At 37.8% G+C, this 25,719-nt stretch overlaps 3 protein-coding genes across 5 annotated transcripts; 1 reads left to right on the top strand and 2 right to left on the bottom strand.

The window, feature by feature from the left end:
* Positions 1 to 324: 324 nt before the first annotated feature.
* Positions 325 to 16,240, bottom strand: LOC132149060 (ATPase family AAA domain-containing protein 5-like). 3 transcript variants are annotated; one of them, XM_059557968.1, is made up of 23 exons: positions 15,892 to 16,240; positions 15,603 to 15,683; positions 13,898 to 15,495; positions 13,737 to 13,815; positions 13,381 to 13,536; positions 13,133 to 13,262; positions 12,936 to 12,999; positions 12,650 to 12,831; positions 12,420 to 12,568; positions 12,077 to 12,230; positions 11,577 to 11,924; positions 10,703 to 10,799; positions 10,495 to 10,577; positions 8,544 to 8,674; positions 8,268 to 8,439; positions 8,000 to 8,176; positions 7,498 to 7,734; positions 7,358 to 7,422; positions 7,081 to 7,261; positions 6,823 to 6,980; positions 4,445 to 5,304; positions 1,651 to 1,809; positions 325 to 627 (listed from the first exon to the last, which is right to left on the bottom strand). In XM_059557968.1, exons 2-23 carry the CDS (start codon positions 15,651 to 15,653, stop codon positions 549 to 551), a joined length of 5,310 nt encoding a protein of 1,769 aa, XP_059413951.1. In that variant the 5' UTR covers positions 15,654 to 15,683; positions 15,892 to 16,240; the 3' UTR covers positions 325 to 548. The 3 variants fall into 3 exon arrangements, with proteins under 3 accessions (XP_059413951.1, XP_059413952.1, XP_059413953.1); XM_059557969.1 differs by having other exon boundaries at positions 7,498 to 7,725; XM_059557970.1 differs by having other exon boundaries at positions 7,498 to 7,722.
* A 1,365-nt stretch (positions 16,241 to 17,605) lies between these two features.
* On the top strand, positions 17,606 to 20,743 carry LOC132149059 (serine/threonine-protein phosphatase 4 catalytic subunit B-like). Its single transcript, XM_059557967.1, has 9 exons — positions 17,606 to 17,762; positions 18,394 to 18,684; positions 18,886 to 18,937; positions 19,009 to 19,059; positions 19,211 to 19,312; positions 19,427 to 19,600; positions 19,754 to 19,880; positions 19,977 to 20,166; positions 20,282 to 20,743. Exons 2-9 carry the CDS (start codon positions 18,575 to 18,577, stop codon positions 20,409 to 20,411), a joined length of 936 nt encoding a protein of 311 aa, XP_059413950.1. The 5' UTR covers positions 17,606 to 17,762; positions 18,394 to 18,574; the 3' UTR covers positions 20,412 to 20,743.
* A 2,030-nt stretch (positions 20,744 to 22,773) lies between these two features.
* On the bottom strand, positions 22,774 to 25,231 carry LOC132148581 (ADP-ribose pyrophosphatase, mitochondrial-like). The gene is made up of 8 exons (XM_059557275.1): positions 25,038 to 25,231; positions 24,551 to 24,784; positions 24,308 to 24,397; positions 24,109 to 24,195; positions 23,838 to 23,949; positions 23,550 to 23,696; positions 23,085 to 23,169; positions 22,774 to 22,986 (listed from the first exon to the last, which is right to left on the bottom strand). The coding sequence occupies exons 1-8, from the start codon at positions 25,133 to 25,135 to the stop codon at positions 22,841 to 22,843; spliced, it is 999 nt and encodes a 332-aa protein (XP_059413258.1). The 5' UTR covers positions 25,136 to 25,231; the 3' UTR covers positions 22,774 to 22,840.
* Positions 25,232 to 25,719: the final 488 nt, after the last annotated feature.

The following is a 25,719-nucleotide window of genomic DNA, read 5'->3' as shown; positions in this document are numbered from 1 at the left end:
TTGCAAGTTAATTAACTCCTCCATTCACATACCGAAACTGCATACATAACAAAATGTTGCATTTACTGGTTTAACAGGTATGCAGTGATTTAAGTGGACTAAAACCAGACCATTTAGGAGACGTGGAAATGAGAAGTGCGCTTCATGACATGAGGTTTTCACGTACAAACAAGGTCTGTTTAATGTACCTTCCCACATCATGCAAAGGTGATTCATTTGAAGGATTTAGGGCACAATTTAAACACAAACTGCAAAGATTCAAATGGCACCATCATGTTCACAGAGTTCTTGCAATTTACATACACATTCTGAGGAAAACATGTATGCTGGCAAACAACAAATTCAAATTTATTACTTCATAAAACATTTCGGAAGATGCATGACAAAGTACAAAACAAGTGATCTTCATAAAAACAGCTAACGTAAAACATCAATACAAACATGTGCTGTCCCACACAACATAAAACCACACTCCATCTGAGTATATATTACTGTACAAATGCATATCACCAGCAGTCCTTACGAGACTGCTTAAAAATGTGTGTAATTTAAGGGAACTCTGAAGCCAGCAACTCCACTGTGCTTTTAGGAAGACTGAAGTGTATACAGTCCAAATAGTGCAAGAACCTGTACAAGGGAAAAAACAAAAAACACAACACTATGATTATTTTAAGTCAAACATAGAGCTTTAAATTAGTTTTGGCACTACAAGGCAAGTGAATGTGTGCATTTCAAACAAACTAGATGGTGGGTGACAAAATGCAAAAGACTCTAACATGAATAAGAATAAATCATCGTTTAATTTTTGACCACATCATATTTAAGCTTTGCAAAGCCACATCCTGTCCCTCCACTGCATTTTGCTTTTAATAGACCCATGAATTGTGACTAAGTTGCATTTGCAAAGTAATGCAAAAACAAAAGTGCTGCATGGGGTATAAAGTCTCGGTGCTCTTTGGTTGTGGGATAGTAAATCTCTGAAGACAAGAACTCCAAGGCACTCGAATATCTCAGTGAAAAAATTAAAAAGCCTTTATTACATTCTTGGCTTGCTTTTTTTTTAAAATGGTGAGAGGTACACCTACGCGTTGCGGCTACATGCCTTCATCAGGGTGTGAGTAAGTTGCATTTGCATTTTCACTTGACAACAGCACAGTGGAGAAACATGCATCAGGTACTGAACACATTTATGACATGCAATATTTATGAAATTACTAACAGTTGTTTTTGTTGTGACTTGTTTGTCTAATGTAACTATAGTGTGTGCAGTCTTAACTAGTGAATTGTGCCAACAGTGGAAAGGGAATTTCCCTGATCACTGTTCAAACTCTGTGTGGCATCTGAATAACTGGAAGTGATCTCATTTTGGGTGCATAACAAAATATATAGTTCACCAACAAGGGTGTGCTTTAGAAGTTATTAGGAGAACATTACAGAAAAATTAATTTGTTTTTACCGATAATACATCTATGAACATTTCAGGCTCATAAGGTGGTTAAGAGTGTAAACCAGACTATCTCTAAGTCAAATGATTCAATTAATTTTGCTTGCCACACCTCTTAACTGATCAAGCCCTAAAGGCCATTTCAGATGCAGGAACAGCTTGATCATATTAATACATTAATATAGGATGGTCCTCTGGACTCTCACCTGCGTTTGATCTTTCCCTGCTCCTTCAGTCTCTCTGACCTGCAGATGGTGCGTATAGAGGGCAGGTAGTCCAAAGCAGCTGCTGCCTGGTTTCCAAGCATCACAGCTGATCTGGAGGAGAGCACCGACCTCATCACCTCAATTCTCCTCTCCATCACCCTGTACGAAACAAAATGAGCACAAGATTACGTTTTATTTTACACTACGTTGTGTATAAACCACCACCACACAGGACGAAGAGACAGTATAATCTAAAACAATGAGACTATGGATGGGTAATGGATATAATTGAACATTTGTTTTATATTTGCAAGGATTTTGCTAGTGACATAAAAAAGCACTTTTTAGTTTAGTTAGCACTTTTAAATATTACACTAATTCTGTGTTCCTTGCCTTGAACTTGCAGGTTTAAGAGCACAGGTTTAAAATGTTTTAATAGGTCTGATTTGACCCTTTGTAAATGTCTGATTCAAAGATCATTTGCACCATGCAATATATGTACACTAGGGCTGTGCGATTAATCGAAATCGAAATAAAATCGCGATTTGAGGGTGCGCGATTTCTAAATCACTTTATAGCACGATTTTCCGCAGCCCCGACCTCCCGCAGTATGTTATCTGAACCAATCAGGATGCAGCGCACCTAAGTGGAGCACGAGAACAGAGCAGACTGGGCATATGCCTAACTCCAGGTTCACACACTCTGTCTGTGATGCGTAGCCTTTTTTTTTTCGAGCCCATGTTAACGGATCAGAACGTTCACACTGCACACGGTAAAAGATGAGAACAGAAAAGGTTATAAATAGAAAGGTGCGAAAAGATTTAATATCTTGCGCATGAGCACAGAGAGAGTTGTGAGTGCACAGGACACAGGTTGAGTGAGAGGAGACACGTAAGGCCGCGTGTATCTGAGCCTTATACGGTCTATGATCTGAGCACGCGCATCTGGTTTTGTTAACAGAGCAAAGGAAATCTGCGTGCGTCTGCGTCTATCTGCATTATTTTAATGTGCTTTCGCATTACAATAATGCGCTCTCGTTGCTGCTTCTGAACCGCGTACACATAACTTACTGTATACGCACTGCAGACGGAGTACGTGTGAACCTTGGGCAATAAATATATTGTGCAAAACAAAATGCACAACAAAAAAAAAAAAACCTTCCCTGAACACGGGTTTTATTTTATTTTTTTATTATAATTTTTTGCCATATGTCTAGATTTTGTTTGACATCTTTACTTAGTGATTATTTTGACTTTAGTCTGTTCTAGAGACGTTACAACTTTTTGATAAAGCTCTCATTGGTTTTCCTTTGGAAATATGTTTCACATTTATACTGAATGCATTTATGACTGTAAAGCATGCCTGTGTGTGTGTCAAAATCGTGATTAAAATCGAAAATCGCAAAATTTATCAAAAAATCGTGATAGGTTTTTTTTGTCCATATCGCACAGCCCTAATGTACACATACATACAGTGTGTGTATAATAATGCAAGTTGATAATGTTGCCATATTTTGCCTATTCAAAACCACACCAATCTTAATAACTACAATTATTTTTGTATTTAATCATTTATAAGTGATATATAATTGTTAATGAGCATTTCGCTGTCTAGTGGTCATGATTTAACTTTGCAATTACATTAGTTTTGAATATTTCTCATGGACATTTAATCATTTTTTACTTTTCAGTGTGAAATAAATCTCTTTTTTGGCACAATTTACCCACATAAGAAAACCTCCTTCAAGGTTACTCCATCCCAAAATTATAATTTTGTCATTAATCACAAATGTCCCCATGTCGCTCCAAACCTGTAAAAGCTTTGTTCGGCTTGGATGAAAACAGGGAGGCTTGAGACTGTCCAATAGACTGCCAAGTAACACACTGTCAAGGTCCAGGAAAGTATGAAAGATGTGGTCAGAATAGTCCATCTGCCATCAGTGGTTCAACGGTAACGTTATGAAGCTACGAGAATACTGTTTGTAAGTGAAAAAAAATTAAAAATAATGACTTTCAACAACAATTCCTTTGTCAACGGTCTCCTCTGGCCCTGTTCCAAATGGCACTCTAAAGCGGTCTTCCTCTGAGTTCTTACTTTCATGACGTAATCGAGGGCCCATAACGGCCTCATAGCGGGGCGCTCACGAGCACCGTTTTGAATGCTAAATTGACGAATGGGACACCCTACGGTCTCGTGGACTTAACAGACACTCGCACATGGTGGCCATTATAAGTCCACAAGACTTAGAGTGCACATGAAGTGTTCCATTTGGGACAGGGCCTACGTGTCTCCCCACATCACTCAAACTGCCTATGCTATTCTGTGTCCTCCGCACCACAAGGATGCGCTGTTTCTGTGTGTATTCATGCTTTGATTTGAAAGAAAAGAGCACACCCTTGTGGCACAGCTGACACAGAAGCGCATATGGTGATATTATGGAGAGACACAGAGGAGACTGTTGACAAAAGAATCGTTGAATAAAGTCATTACTTGTGTTTTCTTCACTTACAAAAAGTAATCTCGTCACTTTATAACGTTATGGTTGAACCACTGATGGCAGATGGACTATTCTGATGATGCTTTTTATACTTTTCTGGACCTTGACACTGTAACTTACTTGGCAGTTTATGGGACAGTCACAAGCCTCCCAGTTTTCATGTTTTTCACTAATACTAGTGGCCTAAGATTTTTACACAGTACTGTATATATATATATATATGCATTAATATGAAAAGGTTGGATTATATGGGGTATAAACAAAAAAACATTTCAATTTCAAAAAAAGAATTCTCACCTTGGGTCACAAGGTGTAGTTTGAGTGAGGCTGAAGCCATCTTTGTGTGGAGCCACAGGGAGGGTGAGCTCCTCCTCTGCCTCTCCTCTGATCTCCTCCTCCAGGTGCTGTGCCCTGTCCCAGGCTTCGGAGACAACAGCCTTGCACTTCTTAAAACTCAAATGCCCAAATGCAGCATAGATTTCATTGACATTCACACTGTTTACTTGGCTGACACACTCTAACCGAATGTCATCGGTCATCCCACTCTTTACCTCTGCACCAGTCCAGACAAAGTCCTGTGGTCTGCAGGAACCCTCCGTCTGCAGCCGCTGGTGGTGCAGTGAGGAGTCCATGAAGGACATGTGGTCCATGTATTCTGCTAAACTGCTTAGGCACTGCATCACTGGCTTGCTCTTCTTCCTTTCAGCTTCAGATAACATAATAGGCCTTGGTTTCATCAGCACAGCTTCGGACACATTCACAGACACATTAGCTGGATCCGAATTAGTGCTTTGAGCAGGGTCTCGGCTGGTTTTTGGCAGTGAGAGGAAGTCATCCTCTGACTCTGAATCAGACTGGAAAATGTCTTTATTGCTCATGCCCAACTTTTTCCGCCCCCTCATTCTTGAGGACAGTTTAAGGGGACTACCATCATCAGAGGGCTCTTCCAAATCTTCCAACCTCACTGTCTGAGGTAATGGCTCAGGATGAGACTGTGGGTTTGGTGTTGGTTGTGATATGAGTGTGGACTGTGGTAAAAGACGAGTTGGCAGAGGAAGAAGACTCTCCATATTCGAGTAGAGAAGATTCACTCCCCTTCTATGGACCTCTGAGAGAAGATCCCAGCACTTAATGCTGTCTGGTACTGAAGACTCATGCTGTAAGATATGAATAGATCGATCAGGAACAAATTCCTGTACAAATATTGTTTTTGTTTTGTTTTTTTCAGTTGCCTAGATGAGAATTGCCCTCACAAACCCTATGAGTCCTACAACCCTTAAAATAATTGCTTTTGAATAGAACATAGTGTCTCCAAGATAATGACTTTGAGAAAAGATCACCATGTTGGATGTTGCTAGAATAATCTGTACCTATCAGAACCTGTGGAAATGACATCAACAGATCATCCATATGACTATATGTGCTAGTGTTTCTGTTAGGCCTGGGCGATAAAACTGTATTGGTATTTATAGACGGCACACCATCATTGATAACGATAGAATAAATGTTCGATGTAGCACATGATAGTTTTCACGTTTTTTTCATTTAAAGGCACGTTATGAGTGACAAGCAGACAGCCAACAGAACACACAAACACATGCTGAAATGAGCAGTGCCTGACTGTGAATAATAAAAAAAAAACAATATCAGTTGATTTTAAAATTAAAATTTGTATTCAAATGCAAAAACTGCATTTTGTTTATATAAGAAAGGAGCTAATTGTTTCAATTTTATTTTGTGTTTGATTGTTAAAACTAAAATAAGTTGCTGTTTGCCTTATGCATACAGTGATTCAATTTCAATCTTTTTCTACTGTTCTTTGTTTAAGAAAGGTTATATATAAAAAAAAAATAATAATAAATAATTATCTACCGAATGATATGAAACATTATATTGGGATACATTTTTTTTAAGCTATATCACCCAGCCCTAGTGTCTGTATTGTAAGTTAGTTTGAGGCTGGCTACTTTTACTCCTTTTCTCTGAATCCAATAAAACCTATCAACTGAACTTCAGATTTGAATCCTGGGCTTCATTGAGCATAGTAGTCTCTCTAGGGGCTTTAACTGTAATTCCCATACAATATATTCCTAAATCTCAAATGGTTAAATTAATTTCTTTCACCACACAGTTCCCACACCTCTTGACTGATTAATTCCTAATGCCCCGTTTCAATGCAGGAACAGCTTGTTCATAAATTTTTTTATGTTTTGGAAATAAGTCTTTTATATTCACCAAGGCTGCATTTATTTGATCAAAAACACAGTAAAAATATTAATATTATGGAACACTATTACAACATAAAATTATATTTTAATATATTTAAAAATTTAATTTACTTCTGTTATGGCCATTACTTCAGTCTTCAGTGTCGCATCCTTCAAAAATCATTCTTATATGCTGATTTGGTGCTCGAGAAACATTTTATAATACTATTAGTTTTGAAAACCATTTAATATTTTTGTGGAAACTGATTTTTTTTTCTTTTCAGAATTCTTTAAAAAGCAAAGTTCAAAAATGCATTTATTTAAAATTGAAATCCTTTGTAACATTACAAACATTTTTACGGTCGTGTTTGATTTTATGAATCCCAGCTGAATAGAAGTATTAATTTCTTTCTTTTTTTATATATAAATACCATTAGTGCTTTTATATTATAGGTGAGAATCACTCACCTTTAGCAGCAAATCTGCAATATTTTCTGTCTGCATATTTGGGATCCCCAGCAAACACTCTGTGCATGCAGTGTGGCAGGGTGGTACTTCATGCTCATTTACATTCTCAGCTTTGACAGACTGATGCTGAATGTCACTCTTGATGTCCCCTTTGAGCTCTACAGTGTGAAACAAGTAGTTTTTGATTAGTATATTCCCATATTATGATATTCAACCAGGAGCTCTCAGTGAACTTTTTCCAGTCAATTATATCTTTACCTGAGGAAAACAAAGGCCGATGCACCTGGAGTCCACCTCCACTGCAGGCCCAGAACTGCAGGTGCATGAGGCTTTGACGAACATCACACCTGTTCCAGTCCAGCAGACAGGACAGGTCCTTGGTGTCTGTTCTCATGTTTTCTGCCAGACACAGCAGCTGGAGATAACTGGACACATCCCCCTGGAAAAGTCCAACGTGTTGACGGTCACAAACCAGACACAACACAAGAGAAACTATTTTTTTTGGCAAAAGAGAAAATAATCTAAGTGTGCTTACTGCTGGAGGAGATTTGAAATTGATTTCCTCAAAGCACCCATCAAATGTAGCAACAAAGTTTGAATCTGAGCAAAAAAAGTCTCATGATGACTCATTCAGATATCACACACACTATAACTTTCTGTTCACTGCCAACTCACCACTGGTTGTTAGAATAACTGGTCTCTTAGTTGTAGACATGAAGTTTTTAATTGCAGCCAAAAATCCAGAGTCATCATCAAATATGACGTCCACCTCCTCGAATAAGATGAGTGATGTGGCAGTCCTCTTGTCCTGGTCTTCAGCTGAGATCTTGGTGCCCGCTGACGTTCCACTGGGGCACTCTTTTCTGTCAGCCTCTTTTGCTTCAGCTGACTTTTTCCGACCTGCTTTTAAGATGAAAAGAAAACGATAGATGCCATATAAAGGTCTCAAACATGAAACTTGAAAAATTTCCTACATAAAATAAATAAATAAATAAATACATGTTCATCAATACTGTTAAATTATATTCATCATAGAATACAGTGGGGAAAAAAGAAAAATCTTTAAGCAGAATCATTTTTCAACATTGATAATAATAGGAAATGTTACTTGAGTACTAAATTAACATTAAATGCCATAGAAAGGTCTCAAACGTGAAGCATGAAAACAATTTTGTACCAGGTTGCGTTTTCTTGTCTTGACTGTTTGCATCTTTGCCAGTGGACCTTCTACCTGCTCTGAAGAAACTGGCTAGAGATGTCGGAGCCAAGCCTCCTTTTCTGGGTGGAGCAATTCGAGCGGACAGAGGAGGTTTTCTGGGCGACGATACAACCCTTCTGGGGGAGTTCAACTTCCCTGTGATTGGAAGAGATACTGAGAACTAAACAAAATTCATGCACAGTATAAATTGTTCTGTAATCATCAAGGACGAAAAAAAAATTCATACTGGGAGAGGTGCTGGCTTTGATGGTGGTGCTGTTGCTGCTATAACTGCTGAAATATGATGGTTTTTGAGCGTTGACACCCTGGATGTCCACCTGGTGGGACTGAGTGGCTTCCTTCAGCTGGGATAAGATCTGACGACCACTCCTTTGGGACGAGGAGTTCACCTCAAACACCTTGAGAAAAAACACCAACAGTGTTGGTAGAAATACTTTCCTTTTTAAAACAACACTAGTAGACAATCCCAAAATAGTTTAGTGAATTGAAAAAAGAACCCCACCTTGAATCCAAGTTCTTGTGCACAGGCATAGACTGCAGCAGTCTTGCCCACTCCAGTGGGTCCAGTAATAAGAAGAGTGTTACCCAAATGATCTTCTGTGTCATCCAGGCCTTCTCCTATGAGCCAGGAATCTGAATAGAAATAAAGTTGAGACAAGGATTTTTGAATATGGCAAGCAAAACAGCTAGTAATAGGGCTGGGCGGTATGATGGTTTATGTATCGTTAATGTGGAATAAAGGGTATATCGTTAGAGATTTTGCTATACTGTGTATTCAGTGCAAATATATCTGCGTAACATAGTGCTACTTAAAAGTTATATACACCTTGGAGGGACAAGGAAACATGCATGAATGAGAAAAAGAGTGGGACAAACTTCAGAGTTAAGTGCAATAAGCACAGAAAAAGAAGTGAACGCAGTGCTCACGCTGACTGACACACACATTGAGAAAGTGCCTCTCTCAGACGGCATGAGATCAAAAATTTGGGAATTCCATATTGTTTAATAAAAGTTATTAAGCGCAATAAGCAGTGAAAAAGACCTCAATCCACTGCTCGCGCTCACTGACACACAGCCGAAGCGCATGCACTGAAAGCCTCTCTCACACAGCATGTGATCCTAAAAACAGTTTTTTTTGGTGCTTGAATGGTCAAAATGCCTGTTGTGTGGAGTGTTTGCATAAACGCAGTCGGTTAAGTGTTCAATAAATGTAAATAGTTGTGTGTTGTGTATCAGTATATTGGATCTGTGCAGTTGGTCTTAAAGGGCCAGTAGCCTTATTAACCTGCTGCTGTCTGTCAGTGAGTGAGTGACGTGACATACAGCCAAGTATGGTGACCCATACTCAGAATTCATGCTCTGCATTTAACCCATCCAAAGTGCACACACACAGCAATGAACACACACCCGGAGCAGTGGACAGCTATTTATGCTGCGGCGCCCAGGGGGCAGTTGGGGTTCGGTGCCTTGCTCAATGGCACATCAGTTGTGGTATTGCCGGCCCGAGACTCGAACCCACGGGTTAGGAGTCAAACTCTCTAACTACTAGGCCACGACTTTCCCCCTCATTAAAGGGATAGTTCACCCAAAAATGAAAATTAGATTTTTATTTACTTACACCCAGGGCATCCAAGATGTAGGTGACTTTGTTTCTACAGTAGAACACAAACCAAGATTTTTAGCTCAGACTGTTGAAGTCTGTTAGTCATATAATGTACGTGGATGGGAATTATTGCTAAAACATACAATAAAAACTAAAAAAAAAAACATACAAACAAAACCAAATTAAACCCTTTGGCTTGTAACGATACATTGATATGTAAAGACACAAAACAATCGGTCTGTGCAAGAAACTGAACAGTATTTATAGTTTTTTTGTTTTTGTTTTTACCTCTGATGTCCTGTATTTATAGTTTTTTTTACCTCTGATGCCCTGCAATGCCTGAACTGTCTGAGCCCTTCCTCAAAACACAGCCTGCTCATGAGGCATCTTCATCTTGCTTTACTGCGGATCGGAGACTTATGAGTGCATTAGCGCCACCTATCTCTCAAACTGACCATTGACACTCCATCTACAATCTCAATTAGTTGTGTTAATGGTCCACTTACATTAGAAGACTGATAGACTGCAACGGTTTGACTTAAAAATCATAATTTTAGTTCTACTGAAGAAACAAAGTCACCTACATCTTGGATGCCCTGGGGGTAAGCAGATACATTTTCATTTTTGGGTGAACGATCCCTTTAAAGTTAATCACTCACTGGACTTGACTGAATCACCTTTGGATCTTTAAAAAGAATCAGTTCATGTTTGAATGATATAGTGAAAACTATGTAGTATGTAGTAATAAAACTATGTTTTATTTACACACTTCATTCAATTTCTTACATATTCGACAATTTCTTATCACCCACCCCTAGCTAGTGTTGTGCTATTTAGTGTATTTATATACCATTACTGTCCTCCTCTTGCTTCTTTTCCTGCTGTTTCCTCTTCTCTTCCTGGTCAGCTCTCAATTTCCACTCTTTCAGCCAGCTAACAGTAATGAACAAAATTAAATGTAAAGAAATTAAAAAAAGAAAAGAATATTCCTTAACTGACATGTTGATTAGTGATTGGGATCATTCACCATCTTTGTTTAAACTAGACAGCATAATAACCTGTGTAGCCTCCGGACAGACTCCATATTCCCAATTACTTCACTGGAGTGCTGCGGCTGATATTTCTCTGTCCAAAGCACATCCTCTTTCACTCGATCTAGAAACGAAAACGAACAATCACATTACAACAAACAAACATGTAGTGCAAACAAGTTTAAGAAACATTATTTCATAGCACTTTAGGTTCAACTCATGAGGTATAATGGACTACCAACCATGTTATAAATACTCTACCATTCAAAGGTTTGGGATCAGCAAGATTTTTTTTTCAATAAATCAATTGTTTTATTCAGCAAGGATGCATTAATTTGATCAACAGTGACAGTAAAGACTTTCATAATGTTACAAAATCTATTTCAGATATCGTTCTGGAATTGTATTCTGGAATTGGAATGTTCTATTCATCAAATAATCCTAAAAAACAGATCAAGGTCTCCACAGAAATATTAAACAGCACATTAGTTTTCAATATTGGTAATAATATGCAACATTTCTAGAGCTGCAAATCATCATATTAGAGTGATTTCTGAAGGATCAGGTGACTAAAGACTGGAGTAATAATGCTGAAAATAAAGCTTGGCCAGAGGAATACATTACATTTCAGAAAATATTCCATCAGAAAAAAAAAAGTTAAATTGTAATATCTATGTAATATTAGATTTTTCTGTATTTTCAATCAAATAAATGCACCCTCGATGAGAATCATAAGAAAAAAAAAAAACTTTTGTACTCTTGTTCACTGTAAAATCATGTTTGTTGTACAACTAATGCTAATCAATTAATGTAAAGTAAAAAAAAAAATTCAAACAGGCTTGAGAGGAAGAAAACTCTTCAGAGTGTCAAACTATGGTCTTAAAAGGTATTTAATTTTCACCTCCTGTGCTTGAACTCTCTGGGACAGGGGGATCCATTATAATGAGAGCATCACTCTGGTTTCCCACAGGTGAGATCAACACTGCCGGCTTGGCCTCTTCTTGCTTTAGTCTCAGTGATCGACCTCTTTGACTTCTGCCAGACGGCACAGTGTCAGAGACATTCTGTGCTGCCTGAACTCCTGAAGGTGGACTTTCTTCAATCACTATGACATCTCCTTCTGTGTGATTGGACTTTGTTTTTTTACCCACTTTGCCTGTTGCCCTTCCTTCATCAACACGCTTCCTTTTCCTTCCGACACAATCAGATGCTTTAGCAGGGCAGGACACCTTAGACTCATCTTCAGGTTCTACAGATAGTCATATAAACCAAAGAAATATACAAACAATCTGTCAATCATTCTGGAATAGATGTTTCATATTATGAATGCATTTATGCCTGAGAATAATATCTCACTGCAAGCAAAACAAAAAAATGAATTTAATTGTATTTTTCTGTCACCTGAAGCAGATGCCTGGATGATGTAGTCCTCACGTTTCTTAACAAACCGCGTAAAAAAGCGTTGATGAGGGAAGGAGGGATTGGAGATTCTCATCTCCTCCAAAAGATGCTGCCTGATTGGCTCAGAAAACTCAGATCTTCGACAACAGGACATCTAAATGACAAAATAAAAAAGTTTCTTACTAAATAAAAACATTAATTAATAATAATAAAAAAATTTCCATTCAGAAAAAATAATATTTTACTGACCCCAAACTTTTGAATCGTAATGTATTGGTAAATGGTAAAAAAAAAAAAAAGCAAAACACATAAATCTAAACATTTTCACTTAAAGATTACCAACCTGGTGGCAAAAGGCTCTTTTAGCGGGAAATGTAGTATAATCTAAAGAACTCTCCAAAGACATCAGTGGTACAGATGGTAAATTATCTGACTCCTTCAAACACCTCAGGAAGGGATTCGTAGGCCACTGGAGGCTCCAAACACAACAATCTGACATAAACAGAAATGAGCATATTAGTTTCAAATACACACAAATAGAGAACACAATCTAGAGAACACCTGTAAGCTCACCTGCAGCCCTCTGCTGGACATGAAGCACTGCCTGGAAGGAAGCACAGGCCTGACTGTAAGCCTCTCGAGTGGCTGCTGTCTTTGCGATCTGCTTTTTGAAAGACTCCGGAAGGCCGCTCTTCAGAAACTCTCTCCTTGATCTGAACTGTTCATCATCTTGTGAATTCTCTGATGCCTCTTGACTAACAAGGTTGAGTTTGTGGGGAAAGGTATTTATCAGATGTGGAAGTGAAAGAAATAAGCATTTCTCCAATTCAATAACTGTCTGTAATTATTAGCACAATACCTGCTGTCATCAAAAATGGAGATGACAATCGACGGTCTCTGAGCTTTTTTTTCCACTTTAGAAGCTGAAAAAGTGAATTTTTTAATGACTTGAATGCAATTTCCATGTTGGCACAAAAATTTAATTAATTCACTCTTAAAAATAATATTAAAGAAGGTGTTGACTCAATTTTTCCCATTTGTGTCAGTGTAACATACCTGCAGGAGTCTTGGATGTTTTATTTTTACCCAATACTTCATTCAAACTCCGAAACTTTTTCTGGCTTTTGTCACTTTCCTGTGACGTGACTGGAGTGCTTTTGCTGTCCTCCAAAAACACTACAGAATCCTTAACAAATTACATATAAATTGTATAAATGAAAGAATAACCTGCGCAGTTTTAGCAGCAGTTCCTGTAAGTATAAAACATTTATACCAGTTCACTTCTAACACATTCACTATCTTACCTCATCTTCACAGTAATTTATGACAGACTCTTTGCTTCTTGTAGACCGTCGTACAGCATCTTTCTCCTTATTAGTGTCTTTTTTACTTTGCTGAAGAGCTTTGGCTTTCTGCACCAGCTTCCTAGCTTGTTTTCTTTTTTTAACTGCATTTAATTCCTAACAAATAAGAATTTTTGTGAGAAATCTTCCATTTCAAAACAACTGCTAATGACAATAATTTCTTTTATTAATAAAATATAATTTAATTTAGATCTGTTATAAAATAATTACATAAAAACACTTACATACACAACACTTACACAATGTTAGTATTTTGAAAAAAAAAAAGTATTATAACATACATAAATGTTAGTTACCTGTGTTGAGAGAGGACTTGATATTTCAAAATCACCCGATTTTGTTGCAGAGGACAGGAATACTTTGGTGATTCTTATCCTATTGAATACAATTGATGATTTATTGTCTCATGTACTTTACAAGAAACAATTAAAGTAGGAAATGAAAAAGTGAAGCTCACCTGATAGGGCTGCCTTTCATGTCTGGTGGGCAGAGCATTTCAGCTCTATAAATGCCCTTTTTGGGCCTTTGAGCTTTTGGGGTAGAGGCCAGAGAGGGTGTATTCTGGGTCTCATCATCTTTTACTGTGTCCTCTTGCCTCTCTTTCTTCTGTGGTGTGGTATTTAGCACAGCGGCTGACTGTCTACGTGAAAGCTCTCTGGTCGACCTCCTCAGCTCTCTGACAGCCTTTTCACTGTTGTCATTATCAGCTGGGCTACTCTCATTGCCGACCTCTTTGGGAGTTTCTTCAGGTTTTGGAGTTTCAGCTGGTGCATCTTTAGCTTTCTTAGCTTGCCCCTTCTTCCCAGATTTACGAACTCGCTTCTTTTTGCCACCAGGACAGCTCGTCTGTTCTTCATGCTGTTCCGAGCTGGTCACTTCAGTTTTGTTCTCGAGAGATTTTTCATCTTCTTTGTCTGCTGCCTCCGGGACTTTCTCGTGAACATGGATCTGCTTGCTCTGACCCTTGTTGGTTTTGCTTTTGAAACCATCAAGACTAGGCTGCTTAAAGGCATTCATAAACTGCTTTCTCTCTGCCTCAGTGCTTTTAGGACTGGGGCTGGACTCCACCACATCGAGTTCCAGATCTTCCTCAAGAAGAACAACGTTAGACTTCCTTTTGAGGTCAGGCAATACGTCCGGTTTAACCTCCGGGGTAGGATCAGACAAACTCTTGTCCTCTTTTAAGTGACTTTTTTTATTTCTACTAAAAATAGATGCGACTTTTAACTCCTTGGCAACTTTGACAGACTCGTGTTGATCAGGGGAAACGGGATGCACCTCAGCTTGAATGGTGAGAGTTCGTGGAGACGCCTGTAGAGGACCGACTGCAGAATCACTCTGATCATTGCAGAGGTTGCCTTCACTTGATGTGTCAGCGCTGTCAGTCTTGGGAATCGCATTGCTCTCTTCATGCACTTCACTTTGATTCTGCAGGAAATCTTTAAATGAGATTGTGATGGTGCTGCTTTTCTTATCTGCACTTACAGACTCTTGGGCATCAGCAACACATTCCTTAGTTTCTTCACAGCCAACATTTGCCTCTCGGTTTCTCCTCACAGCAGATTTTCTGTTTGCACAGTCTTTCCTCCTGTTTTGTTTTAACGAGGATTTGTGTTCAGAACTTTCTGCAGAATTCGTAATCGTCACGACATCTGGATCAGCCTCATTGGCATCGGATTCTTTATCAGAGTTTTGAGCTGGAAGGACAGCAGTATTGCTTTCCTTTACAGCCAATTCACTGGGACTTTCTATCAAGACAACGTCATCTATGACCACCTGTGCATCCTCCTCTTTGGACTTCTTGCTGTCTTTGGCCTTCCTGGTTCGCTTCTGCCACTGTCCTCTTATAGGTTTACCAGCGATTTCACGACTAACTTGCTCTGAAGGTTGCAAGGAGCTTTTTATTTCTTGTGCAGGCGAGGTCCTCTTAAAGTAGTCCCTAATGTTGTTAGACCGTGGTGGAGAGAACGGTTTCTCCACCGGCTTGGGCATAAAGTAGTTAGTAATAGTTTTGACAGATGGTGCATTACCATCCTTCCTCAATTTCTTACACGGCTGGAGAAACAAAACAATAATGTCAACTGCTGAAAACCATACAATGTTCTCTAAATAGAAAATCAATAATTTGTCAAATCAGCATACCAGCTTTATGTCAAACATACCTGACCCTCAAAATCCTCAATGACAGATGCCATAGCCACGGCTCCAGCCATCGTTTCACCCCCAAAACTAATAATAAAGATCTGTAGAGAGTTAACAGACAAAACCAAGGACTTTAAACGAGTTTACACGCAGGCACACACAACAAAGCCGCATTCTGAAATTTGAAAATCTGCATAGAACAGTTACAGTTGAAGTCTGAATGAATGACGTCTCCATAATCGCACATATTAAATGTTTACCTGTCAATTATGTGTTTGTAAAAGATGCATAAACATTTCAGACACTCACCGGTTGTTTTCCTTCCTCGATGGATACGTAGATACATACTCTAAATATGCAGTGTACACTGCATAAAATATGAGAACTGCGAGTTTACGTAAACAGTAAGCCTACTTACACATTTCCCCAAACAACGATACAGACTCCAAAAACGGCGAAAAAAATAAATAAACATAACATAACATGTGGAAATAATCGATCCCCAATCCCACCTTACGTGGGAATGTAAATAGAAGTGCGTTTGAATCTAATGTTGGCAGCGAATATAATGCAGTTTTTAGTGTAATGAATTGTTTTCGACAAATGGCGCCAAATATCAAGGAGGTCTTTCGCCGCGCCGGTTCGGCCAATTACACCCCGTGTCGTCATCAGGTCGTCATACACTCCGAAACAGGAAAAAGCGCTTTCCAAACTAGTGATGGGAATTCCGGATCTTTTTAGGGATCCGGATCATTTGGCTCAGCTCAGCAAAAAGAACCGGTTCTTTCGGTTCAAACACATTTGTCAATGTTTTGACATATGTCTGTCTGGAATGTGTGCACAATTATAATTAAATGATTTGAAGTAATTAAACTAAACCATTAAAAAAAAACATTCAACACTATAAAATGCCACGTAATAATCAGTTTTGTTAAATTACACTTGTATGTAATTCAGATTTACACAAATTCAAATTGTTTAGTCAAAGGCTCCATAAACCTTTACGAATTACCATAATTTTACATTATTTTTAGTATTAAAACCAAAAATCGGATTTAGGTAAAAACATCAAACCCTGTTACAGAACATTATTACCCAGATGTTTACTATCTGGGAAACATCTGCTGTGCAAAAACATCTGATAAACGTCTTAGAAAAAAAGAAAAGAAAAAAAGCAGATTTACATACATTCTAAAAAATAAAACATCTTAAAGACATCTGATAGATGTGCAGACATTCTAAAAAACTACATCTTGCATATGTAAAATGCAGACATTAAATAGATGTTTCAGGATATGTGCTGTCAGGGTAGTACGCTATCCAAAACACATTTACAACTATTATAAACAAATCATACTCAAAATAAATTAAATAAATGTATGCATTGAGCAGACGTTTTTATCCAAAGGGACTTACAGTGCATTCAGGCTAACAGTTTTTACCTAACATTTAACTAAAATGTAACATGGTGTGCAATATAACAGATAAAAACTAAATTACAGCGTGCAAAACAGAAGCTTTCAACACAGTTGTATTGTTATATATATTAACCCTGTCACACGTGTGTTGACTCTGTTGGTGTGTTTGTGCAAAGCAACACAAGTCAGCACATGAAGTACTATTATTTTGTCTCCTATTAAGAAAGTTAAACAAACAAACAAACAGACAGACAGACAACGCTGACAGCCGTCTTAAAACGGCTCTCGGTCTGGAGCAGAATCACATCATTCATTCAAAGGAGTCGACTCTCAGAGCCGACTCACTATTTCAGACGACATTCAGTTTCAAAATAGTGGAAGAGTCCACGAGAACAAACAGATCTTTCTTAGTTTCTTGGTTACATTAGCGTGGTTACATTGTCTTTTTAAATGAAATTAACAAAGGGATAGATTACGACTAATAGCCTCATATATCCCACATTCAATGTTTAAACACTTAAAAAAAAATACGTCATGACAGGCAGTATAACTATCTTAGCATCTCCTGTCAAATCAAGATTTTTCCACTACCCCTCTTAAGAGCAATTAATAATCTGCTGTCGTGAAGGAGGCCTTTATTTTGAAAGCTGTAACGTTACAGTTGTTGATGTGACGCTCACACTTGCATATACGCCGCTTTCCCAACTTACCATCTATGAAAGATACAACGGATGCCTAAACGAGTTTAATCCAAAGCCCAAGGTATGTAATGTGTATTTATAAATACATTTCAGCGTGTAAAATGTAATGCTTATGTTAGACCTAAAAGCAGAAAACTCAAGCGTGGTACAGCATGACTAGCATTCACGCTAACCGCTTTTCCCCAATGTATTTGTATTATTATTATTATTTTAGATTTTTGTAAACCAGGCTTTGAACATGTATTAAACATTTATTTTTTTGCAATACAATTGTAATATACTCTATTGAAAACTCAATTGCAAGGGGGTCGTCAAAACTGGTTGGATAAGCTACGTCCAGGAAAGTGAATAAAATAAAACAGTTTAATTTGTTGTATTATTTTTAGTAATGATATTTAAAATGACACCGAGATTATAATTTAAAATTAATGCGACATCTTACCACCTAATAAAAAATAACGGTTATTTTATATTATATATATGATATTATTTAATATTAATATTTACATTTGAAACAACATTAATAGCAATTATTATTGTAAAAGAGATTATTATTATTATTATTATTATTAAACTCACTGATACACTAAAAGACTCACTGGCAGATTTCTCTCGAGTGAGTCTTAAGCATGTATCTGATTGAGGTTTTTGTTTCTGATGATTCTTTGATTGTGTGTGTCTCTGTTTTACAGTTATTTTCTCATCTTGGCATCTTTCGGGATCATCTGGGTGTGTGTAATTATGTGCACAACCTCATAGCCTCTTCATTTCTCGGGAGGCTGAGCGTGTTTGTGGTCTCTGTGAGACTAACAGAGGACTGGAGAGCCCGTGAGAGTCAGGGTTTTCATCAGCCTCACACTAAGGAGTTTTTCTATGCATGTCATGATGGGCGACGTCACTGACTTGGACAGACAGATTGAGCAACTCAGACGCTGTGAACTTATCAAGGAGAATGAAGTCAAGGCGCTGTGTGCCAAAGCGAGGTAATGCTTCGGTGTTCGAGAGACCAGAGATCTCATTACGCATTTGTTTTACTTATTAGTTTTACTCCGCTATGCACGACCCATGTGCCTCTAAATGACAGGTGCTGATTGTTCTCAGGTTTTATATCATTATACAGTTTCTTGTTGTGAAGTAATGTTCAAAAGCTACTTTACTAATGCTGTAAGTGTTTTGCTTTATAGGGAGATTCTGGTGGAAGAGAGTAATGTTCAGAGGGTAGATTCTCCTGTCACAGTGAGTATTTCTGAATAAATGACCTTTTATAACCTTTTATAGGATTATGAAACCAGCTCTTTTTTTTTCAGGTCTGTGGCGATATACACGGGCAGTTTTATGATTTGAAGGAGCTATTTAGGGTAAGCTATTGAGAATGCAATATGGCATTTGTTAAATTTACAATACTTTTACTTTCAAACTTGTATGGACTGGTAGATCAAGTTTCTTTAAAAAAACAACAATGCATTGTGCTGTGCTGTTTGACTCTATAATTGTCGTCTGGGTTTTTAGGTGGGGGGTGAAGTCCCAGAGACAAACTACCTCTTCATGGGAGACTTTGTGGACAGAGGGTTCTACAGTGTGGAGTCTTTTCTGCTGCTGCTAGCATTAAAGGTGTAGTATCTGTCCTGGAGTTAATCTTGTTTGGTTACTAATGTGTGTGTGTTAAATCTGTTCTACAGTCCGTAGTCTGCCCTTATTCATAGTCCTTTATATTTATGTCTTCAGGTGCGATACCCCGACCGAATAACGCTGATCAGAGGGAATCACGAGTCGAGGCAGATCACGCAAGTGTATGGCTTTTATGACGAGTGTCTAAGAAAATATGGCTCTGTTACAGTCTGGAGGTACTGCACAGAGATCTTTGACTATTTGTCCCTCTCTGCTGTTGTTGATGACAAGGTAGGTCCTCTTATAATTCTGCATCTTTCCACTTTCTGTTAATATATCTATATATCTTTGACCAAGAAGTTCAAAGGAACAACAGCTCTGTTGTATGAATGTACATTTAATGCACCCTTGCTGAATAAAAGTATCACGGTTTTTGCTCCTCAGATATTTTGTGTGCATGGTGGCCTTTCTCCATCTATTCAAACTTTGGATCAGATCAGGACTATTGACCGAAAACAGGAAGTTCCTCACGATGGACCCATGTGTGACCTGCTGTGGTCCGACCCAGAAGGTGCGAGAGACTAATGTGACATACGACATTAAAGAAAGGCCTTCAATATTATGTTGTTAATGCCTAAGATTGGTTGCTCTCTTTTCTTGTCTCTAGACACCATGGGGTGGGGTGTGAGTCCCAGAGGAGCTGGATATCTGTTTGGAAGTGATGTGGTGGCACAGTTTAATGCTGCCAATGATATCAGCATGATCTGCAGAGCTCATCAGCTGGTGATGGAGGGCTACAAGTGGCATTTCAATGAGACCGTGTTAACGGTGTGGTCCGCTCCAAACTACTGTTACAGGTGTGTTTCTTCTCGTCTTACAGTGGTCCAGTACCTCTTGTGTGTAACAGTGACTATTAAGATGTAAATAAACTGGTTTGAATGACTTAGTTTATTCTTTTGAATTATTTCTCAGGTGTGGTAATGTGGCAGCCATTTTGGAACTTGATGAGCATCTCCAGAAGGAGTTTATCATATTTGAAGCTGCACCTCAGGACACCAGAGGCATCCCCTCTAAGAGACCTGTGGCTGACTACTTCCTTTGAGAAAAAATTGGAAGCATCAGAAACAACATCTGTATAAACTGATTTGTTGTTTTGTTTTGTTTTGCGCTGGCCAACTTTTATCTGCACAACATTCAGTACTTCTGTGAATGGACCAGTTATTGCATTTGTCGCCTATTTCTCATTAGCGTTCACATTCCTTCCTCATTACAAATGTTGTTCTTTCATCTTGTAAAATGCATTTTGAACCTGTTTTGGCTGTTCCCAGTTATGTGGTAGATTTGTATTTTCAAACTGGTGATATTTTTTTCTGAAAAAAAAAGAATAAAATGAGTGGGTTTATATATTTGAATATATAAATCTACAAAAAACTAGCATATCCACAAACTTTCGGCTAGTTTTTAATATGCAACTGCTTGTATTTATATATCCATTGTTCCTTATCAGTAATCATTTAGCATTGATAAAGATATTTGTAATCAAACTGATGAAAATTTTGCAAGATCTTGAATCATAGGCTGTAAAGATGTAAGTGATCAATGATGGTAATATCATACACAAAAGAGAACACTTTCAGATCCTCAGTTAAAGGTATTGAAAACTTGCTATACTAAAGTTACTATATTTTTTTGTTTCGTTCAGTGGTGACTGATTTAAAAATGGAATCTAGTTGATGTACACAAAAAAATTGGAAGCTGATTTGGTTCTGACCTGTTATTTTACCAAAAATATTAGACCAGGTGAGCTATTTGCTATTAAGTATTATTTTTTTCTGTAACTGGTAACCAAAGTTTTTCATCTTATCACTAATGTTACAGAGTGGCCAACTAAATCATGGATCAAAGATGTGTGAGGAGAAATTACACAATGTTTTATAATGTACTAGATTTGTTTAAAAATGCACTTAAACAATGTTTTTGTCCATCACAACATACATTTCTGCTCTAAATATCATTCAGCAGGTAATATATTCATTGCAGCCATAAAAAGAATTCATCGTCCTACATCGCAGTTTTACTGTTTTTTTTGTAAAGGGTGTTTAATCTTCTTTGCATGTTCACTTTGTGAACACTGGTCGGTACTTCTGCAGCGATGTAGGACGATTTTGAGGTTGGAGGAGAAAATGAGACTGGAGTTTTTGACATACCCTAACTTTCATGAATCAGAAAAAAAACACAGAGTTCACGCAGAGCTAGACAAGATCAGCGTTTGAAGCTAAAAAAAAGTATATAAATTGTAATTTGTTTATTCGTTTTAGAAAATAACTGATCATTTTGCTTGTTAAGAGCCTTCTTCCTCGGCTGTGATGGTTTAGAGCCCTTTTGAACTGCATTTTGTTAGTTCAAACTCGGGGTATCATAGAAGTCCATTATATGGAGAGAAATCCTGAAAGGTTTTCCTCAAAAAACATAATTATGAATGAAGAAAGAATGACATGAACATCTTGGATGACAAGGGGGTGAGAACATTATCTGTACATTTTTCTTTACTCTTAATTAGATCAACTGTCTTAATTAGATCTCTTAAATGGGAGCTTACAACTAACAATCATTTAACTGATCCCATCATGTGTACAACAGTTCACCAGATGTCAAGAAATCATGATCATAGACATGATTTTGTCACCACAGTATCATTCAAATGAAAGTCCTGATGAAAATTTCTATGACTGATATTTCTTCCTCATCAACAATGCTGTTCCCTAATGTGAGAGCACATACTTGGCCATTTTTGCAAGATTAAAACCAACGTCAAGAATTCTTTGCCCCGTGTCACTCTTGAGCTTTAATGTTGACATGATCAAATCTGTTGCAAACACCAATGCAAGGTCTTTTTCGATTCATGTCTCACTGTAACCTCCATTTAGGGCGATTGACTTGTATTGAACCTGGAGATTTCCTTGAACAAGTATAAAAGAAACATGCTTTTAGAGAATTTGTAGTGTCCATGATGTTCAGACTGAGCAGACTAAACACATTGACACTTTCTGATATTTCTGGCTCTAGTTGCTTTTTGAGTGTCAAAATAAAAGGACTAGAATCACTTTGGTATCAAATACTTTCTGCCAAATCATCTTCCTCAAAATTTTGAAATGTAGCACAACAGACTAAAAAGTAAAACAACACACAGAATATAAGTGTATAGGATGCTCTTTATTATTATTATTATTACAGAAAGAGTCGTACATGAGTTCTTAAGTAGTAGTGTTCAGTTCAGTGTAATAGGAACTTCTAACAATAAAACAATAAACAATCTGTATGCCTTAATTTCTAGGAACCATGCTTTACTGGATATTTAGAAAGCATACAGATAATTGAGGTTAATCTTTGGTTTATTGGAATGCAATTTTGGCAGTGTTGTGGCAAACACACTTCATATTAATATGTGCCGTATTTTCTAATTCAGATTAGACTCATAAAAAGATTTCCTTCATTTATGTTTCAGCAGAGAGCACTTTTTACTATTGTCTGTTACCAGTGGGCATTTCTTTCCTTAGAAACTGTCTCTAGGAAATGCAAGTGATTCGCATAAAGATCAAGGGAGGAGTCAACATCAATCCAGCTCACTTGACCTGCGTCGTCGCCTGCTTGCAGTGGAAGCTCACTCACACTATTGCCTAGATGGAAAGAATTGATTTAAATACATGGGATAGAACAATCTACTCATGCCTATCATGCCAAATATTATCGCGTTTCATCAATACACTGTTTTTACCTGATTCATCATGGAAATTGACTGCAACTGTCTCCATCCAAGCATTATCTGTATTTCTTGGATCATCTACATAACCTTTATACACCTAAAGGAAGAAAAGAGACTGTGTTATATAATGCTGCAATGCTTAAGGTGCGGTTACACCTACAGTTGTTTGGTGAAATCCAGTTAGTGCAACAGGAATCTGCGTGATCTCTTTTGCGTGAGGGTGAAAACGTTTCACTTTGTGTTAAATTTGGTCAAACAAGTTCACCATGTTGACCAACAGAATATGTTGACATTTATATGAATTATTATATGCGTTATAAAATATATTCCAATAGATACCAATTCTTTTAAATTATAAGAATAATCTCACAATACTTGATAAAAAAATGCAGCCTTGGTGAGATTTGAGACTTCTTTCAGAAGCATTTAAATATCGTAATTATTCCCAACTTTTGAAGTGTAAGTGCATGGTCTCACCTGAAGACCTGCTGAGTCGAAAAGCTCAGTGATTCGCTTTTGGATCTTTTCCCTGTCACTTGGAGATGCTTGCAGAGAGTTCAATGCCTCTTCTGAGAATTCGCGCTGCAATGTCTGAGAAATGCGCTCTCCAGGGTCCACCATTCCCTGAACACACAACAAAAATTTCATAACCATCTTGCATATTAGCAGAATGAATTTTAAACTTGCTCACCCCACACATAATACACAGCTCGCTCAAAATAACCACTTTGGAAATGTAAAACAAGCACTGAGGTTCATACTCACCCCTGGGATGGCCCATTCACCACAGTCCAACCTCTTAATGGACACAAACTGCAGCACAGGTAGTTGAGAGTTAGTGTGGAGGACAAGCTGTCCTGTAGAGTCCCTTTTCCACCTGTATGAGACCACAGGAAACTGAAATGTGTATTCAAGAGGGTTTCAAGCATGTGAACCCTGCCTCATTATACACAAAATACCTTGCATGCATGAACTTGTTGAACCGGTCAAATGGGAAAGAGTCAGTTTCCATTAATTACGACACACATTTTAGTACCTGGTAACTATTGGATCAGCGGCGTGGTTTGGACCCCACCTTCCCAGTAATCCTCGGCCCTCCAGCCCAGTTCTTCCATGTGGATTTCTGAGGATGATTTACAGCGAGTGAAGACAGAGATAAGCAGCAATGCAAGCATTGTAAATATCGCAATTATTGAAATATTTTGGATGATCTGGTGTTTTAATGTTCGACTCACAGTGGTTTGCCATTCTGGATATGATACGGGCCCTCGTGACTTCTCCTGTCCACAGATCCATCCAAAGAATTGAATTGCGGGGAAAATGCACTAAAGAAAGCATAAATAGATTTTTATACATATGTTTCCCAACATTATCAGGTCAATCATTATCACTGTGTAGTGTTTGTGTAGGATTGTAGTTCAAATTTACACACATAAAATACACACATTATATGATTTGTTTGTTTATTTAATACTCACCCAATCTCTGGGTCAGCCCAAACAGGCTTTTTCAGCACAGTGGGTGCGGTGTAGTTAACAGGGCTGTACTGGAGCCAGTCTGTGTCCCAGTCTACTTTGTCATCTGAAACAAGGAAGCGGTGTGTGTCTGAGCCGGGATATACCGGACAACGAGCCTTAACGGGTGCGGCAGGAGACATGTAGACAGATGCTGATGAACAGACACTGGAAATACGACTTAAGGCGTTCCTCCTGCTGAAAATTGGTTGAAAGAAACTACTATTGATTGAAGCCTGAGGTTTCTATTGCACAAGTCACTGATGTACCATCACGGAGCGTTTCTTTCATTTTAAGACTCACAAGTCAACAATTATTATTAAAACAAACATTATTAAGAGAAAGAGAAGCTGTCGATTCAACCTTGTGTCACAACTACAGATTCAGAATTTTAATAAATGTAAATTATTACATTCAATTATTACATACATTATTACATTCATTTACATACCAAAATCCACTTGTGCCAGCAACGTACGGAAGCCCAAAAAGACTAAGCGCTAGATGCACCGATGCAACCCAGTTAATGTTAGGGGAAATTGTTTTCATTCCAAAACTACCGTATGTATGAAAGCCGGAGCTGCAGTAACCAGGAAGTGAGAGAGCAGCCCAGCCTTGTCGGTGACGCAATCCTCACGTTTAGGAGCACTGGCTGTACTGCGTACCTCATCTCTGCTCGTTAGAACATATATCATGCCCAGCTTTCAACTTTTTTTGAAAATATAATTTGTTTGTTTTATTTCACACTTACGATATGTCATTCCGTGAGGGATATTATTTGATAAATGTGTTACTTTTGTTGGCAAAGTCTAGCTTATATCGATGCAAGTATGGTGAATTAAAAACTATTATTTTTGAACAACTCCTAAAATCGAAGTTAAACAATACCTAAATATATTTATAATTTGATAAACAAGAAAGTTGTTTAGTGTATTTAAGCATTTTCATGTTTTAATTTAATTTGTACATTTTTTATCATTTATTTTTCTTTCTTTTTTATAATTTCAGTGTAATTGTATGTCCTTCTTTCCTTGTCTTCAGCCCCTGGCTTATGTAAAATGTTGAATTGTGAATGTTGGCTGCACTGCTGTATATGTGAAACTCTCTAGTAGTAAATGTTTGCTAAACATTTC

This window comes from Carassius carassius, chromosome 9 (assembly GCF_963082965.1).
Source record: "Carassius carassius chromosome 9, fCarCar2.1, whole genome shotgun sequence".
In the NCBI taxonomy this organism is placed as follows: domain Eukaryota; kingdom Metazoa; phylum Chordata; class Actinopteri; order Cypriniformes; family Cyprinidae; genus Carassius; species Carassius carassius.
Note: the sequence above shows the minus strand (reverse complement) of the source record. Positions and strands in the feature narration are given on the sequence as shown.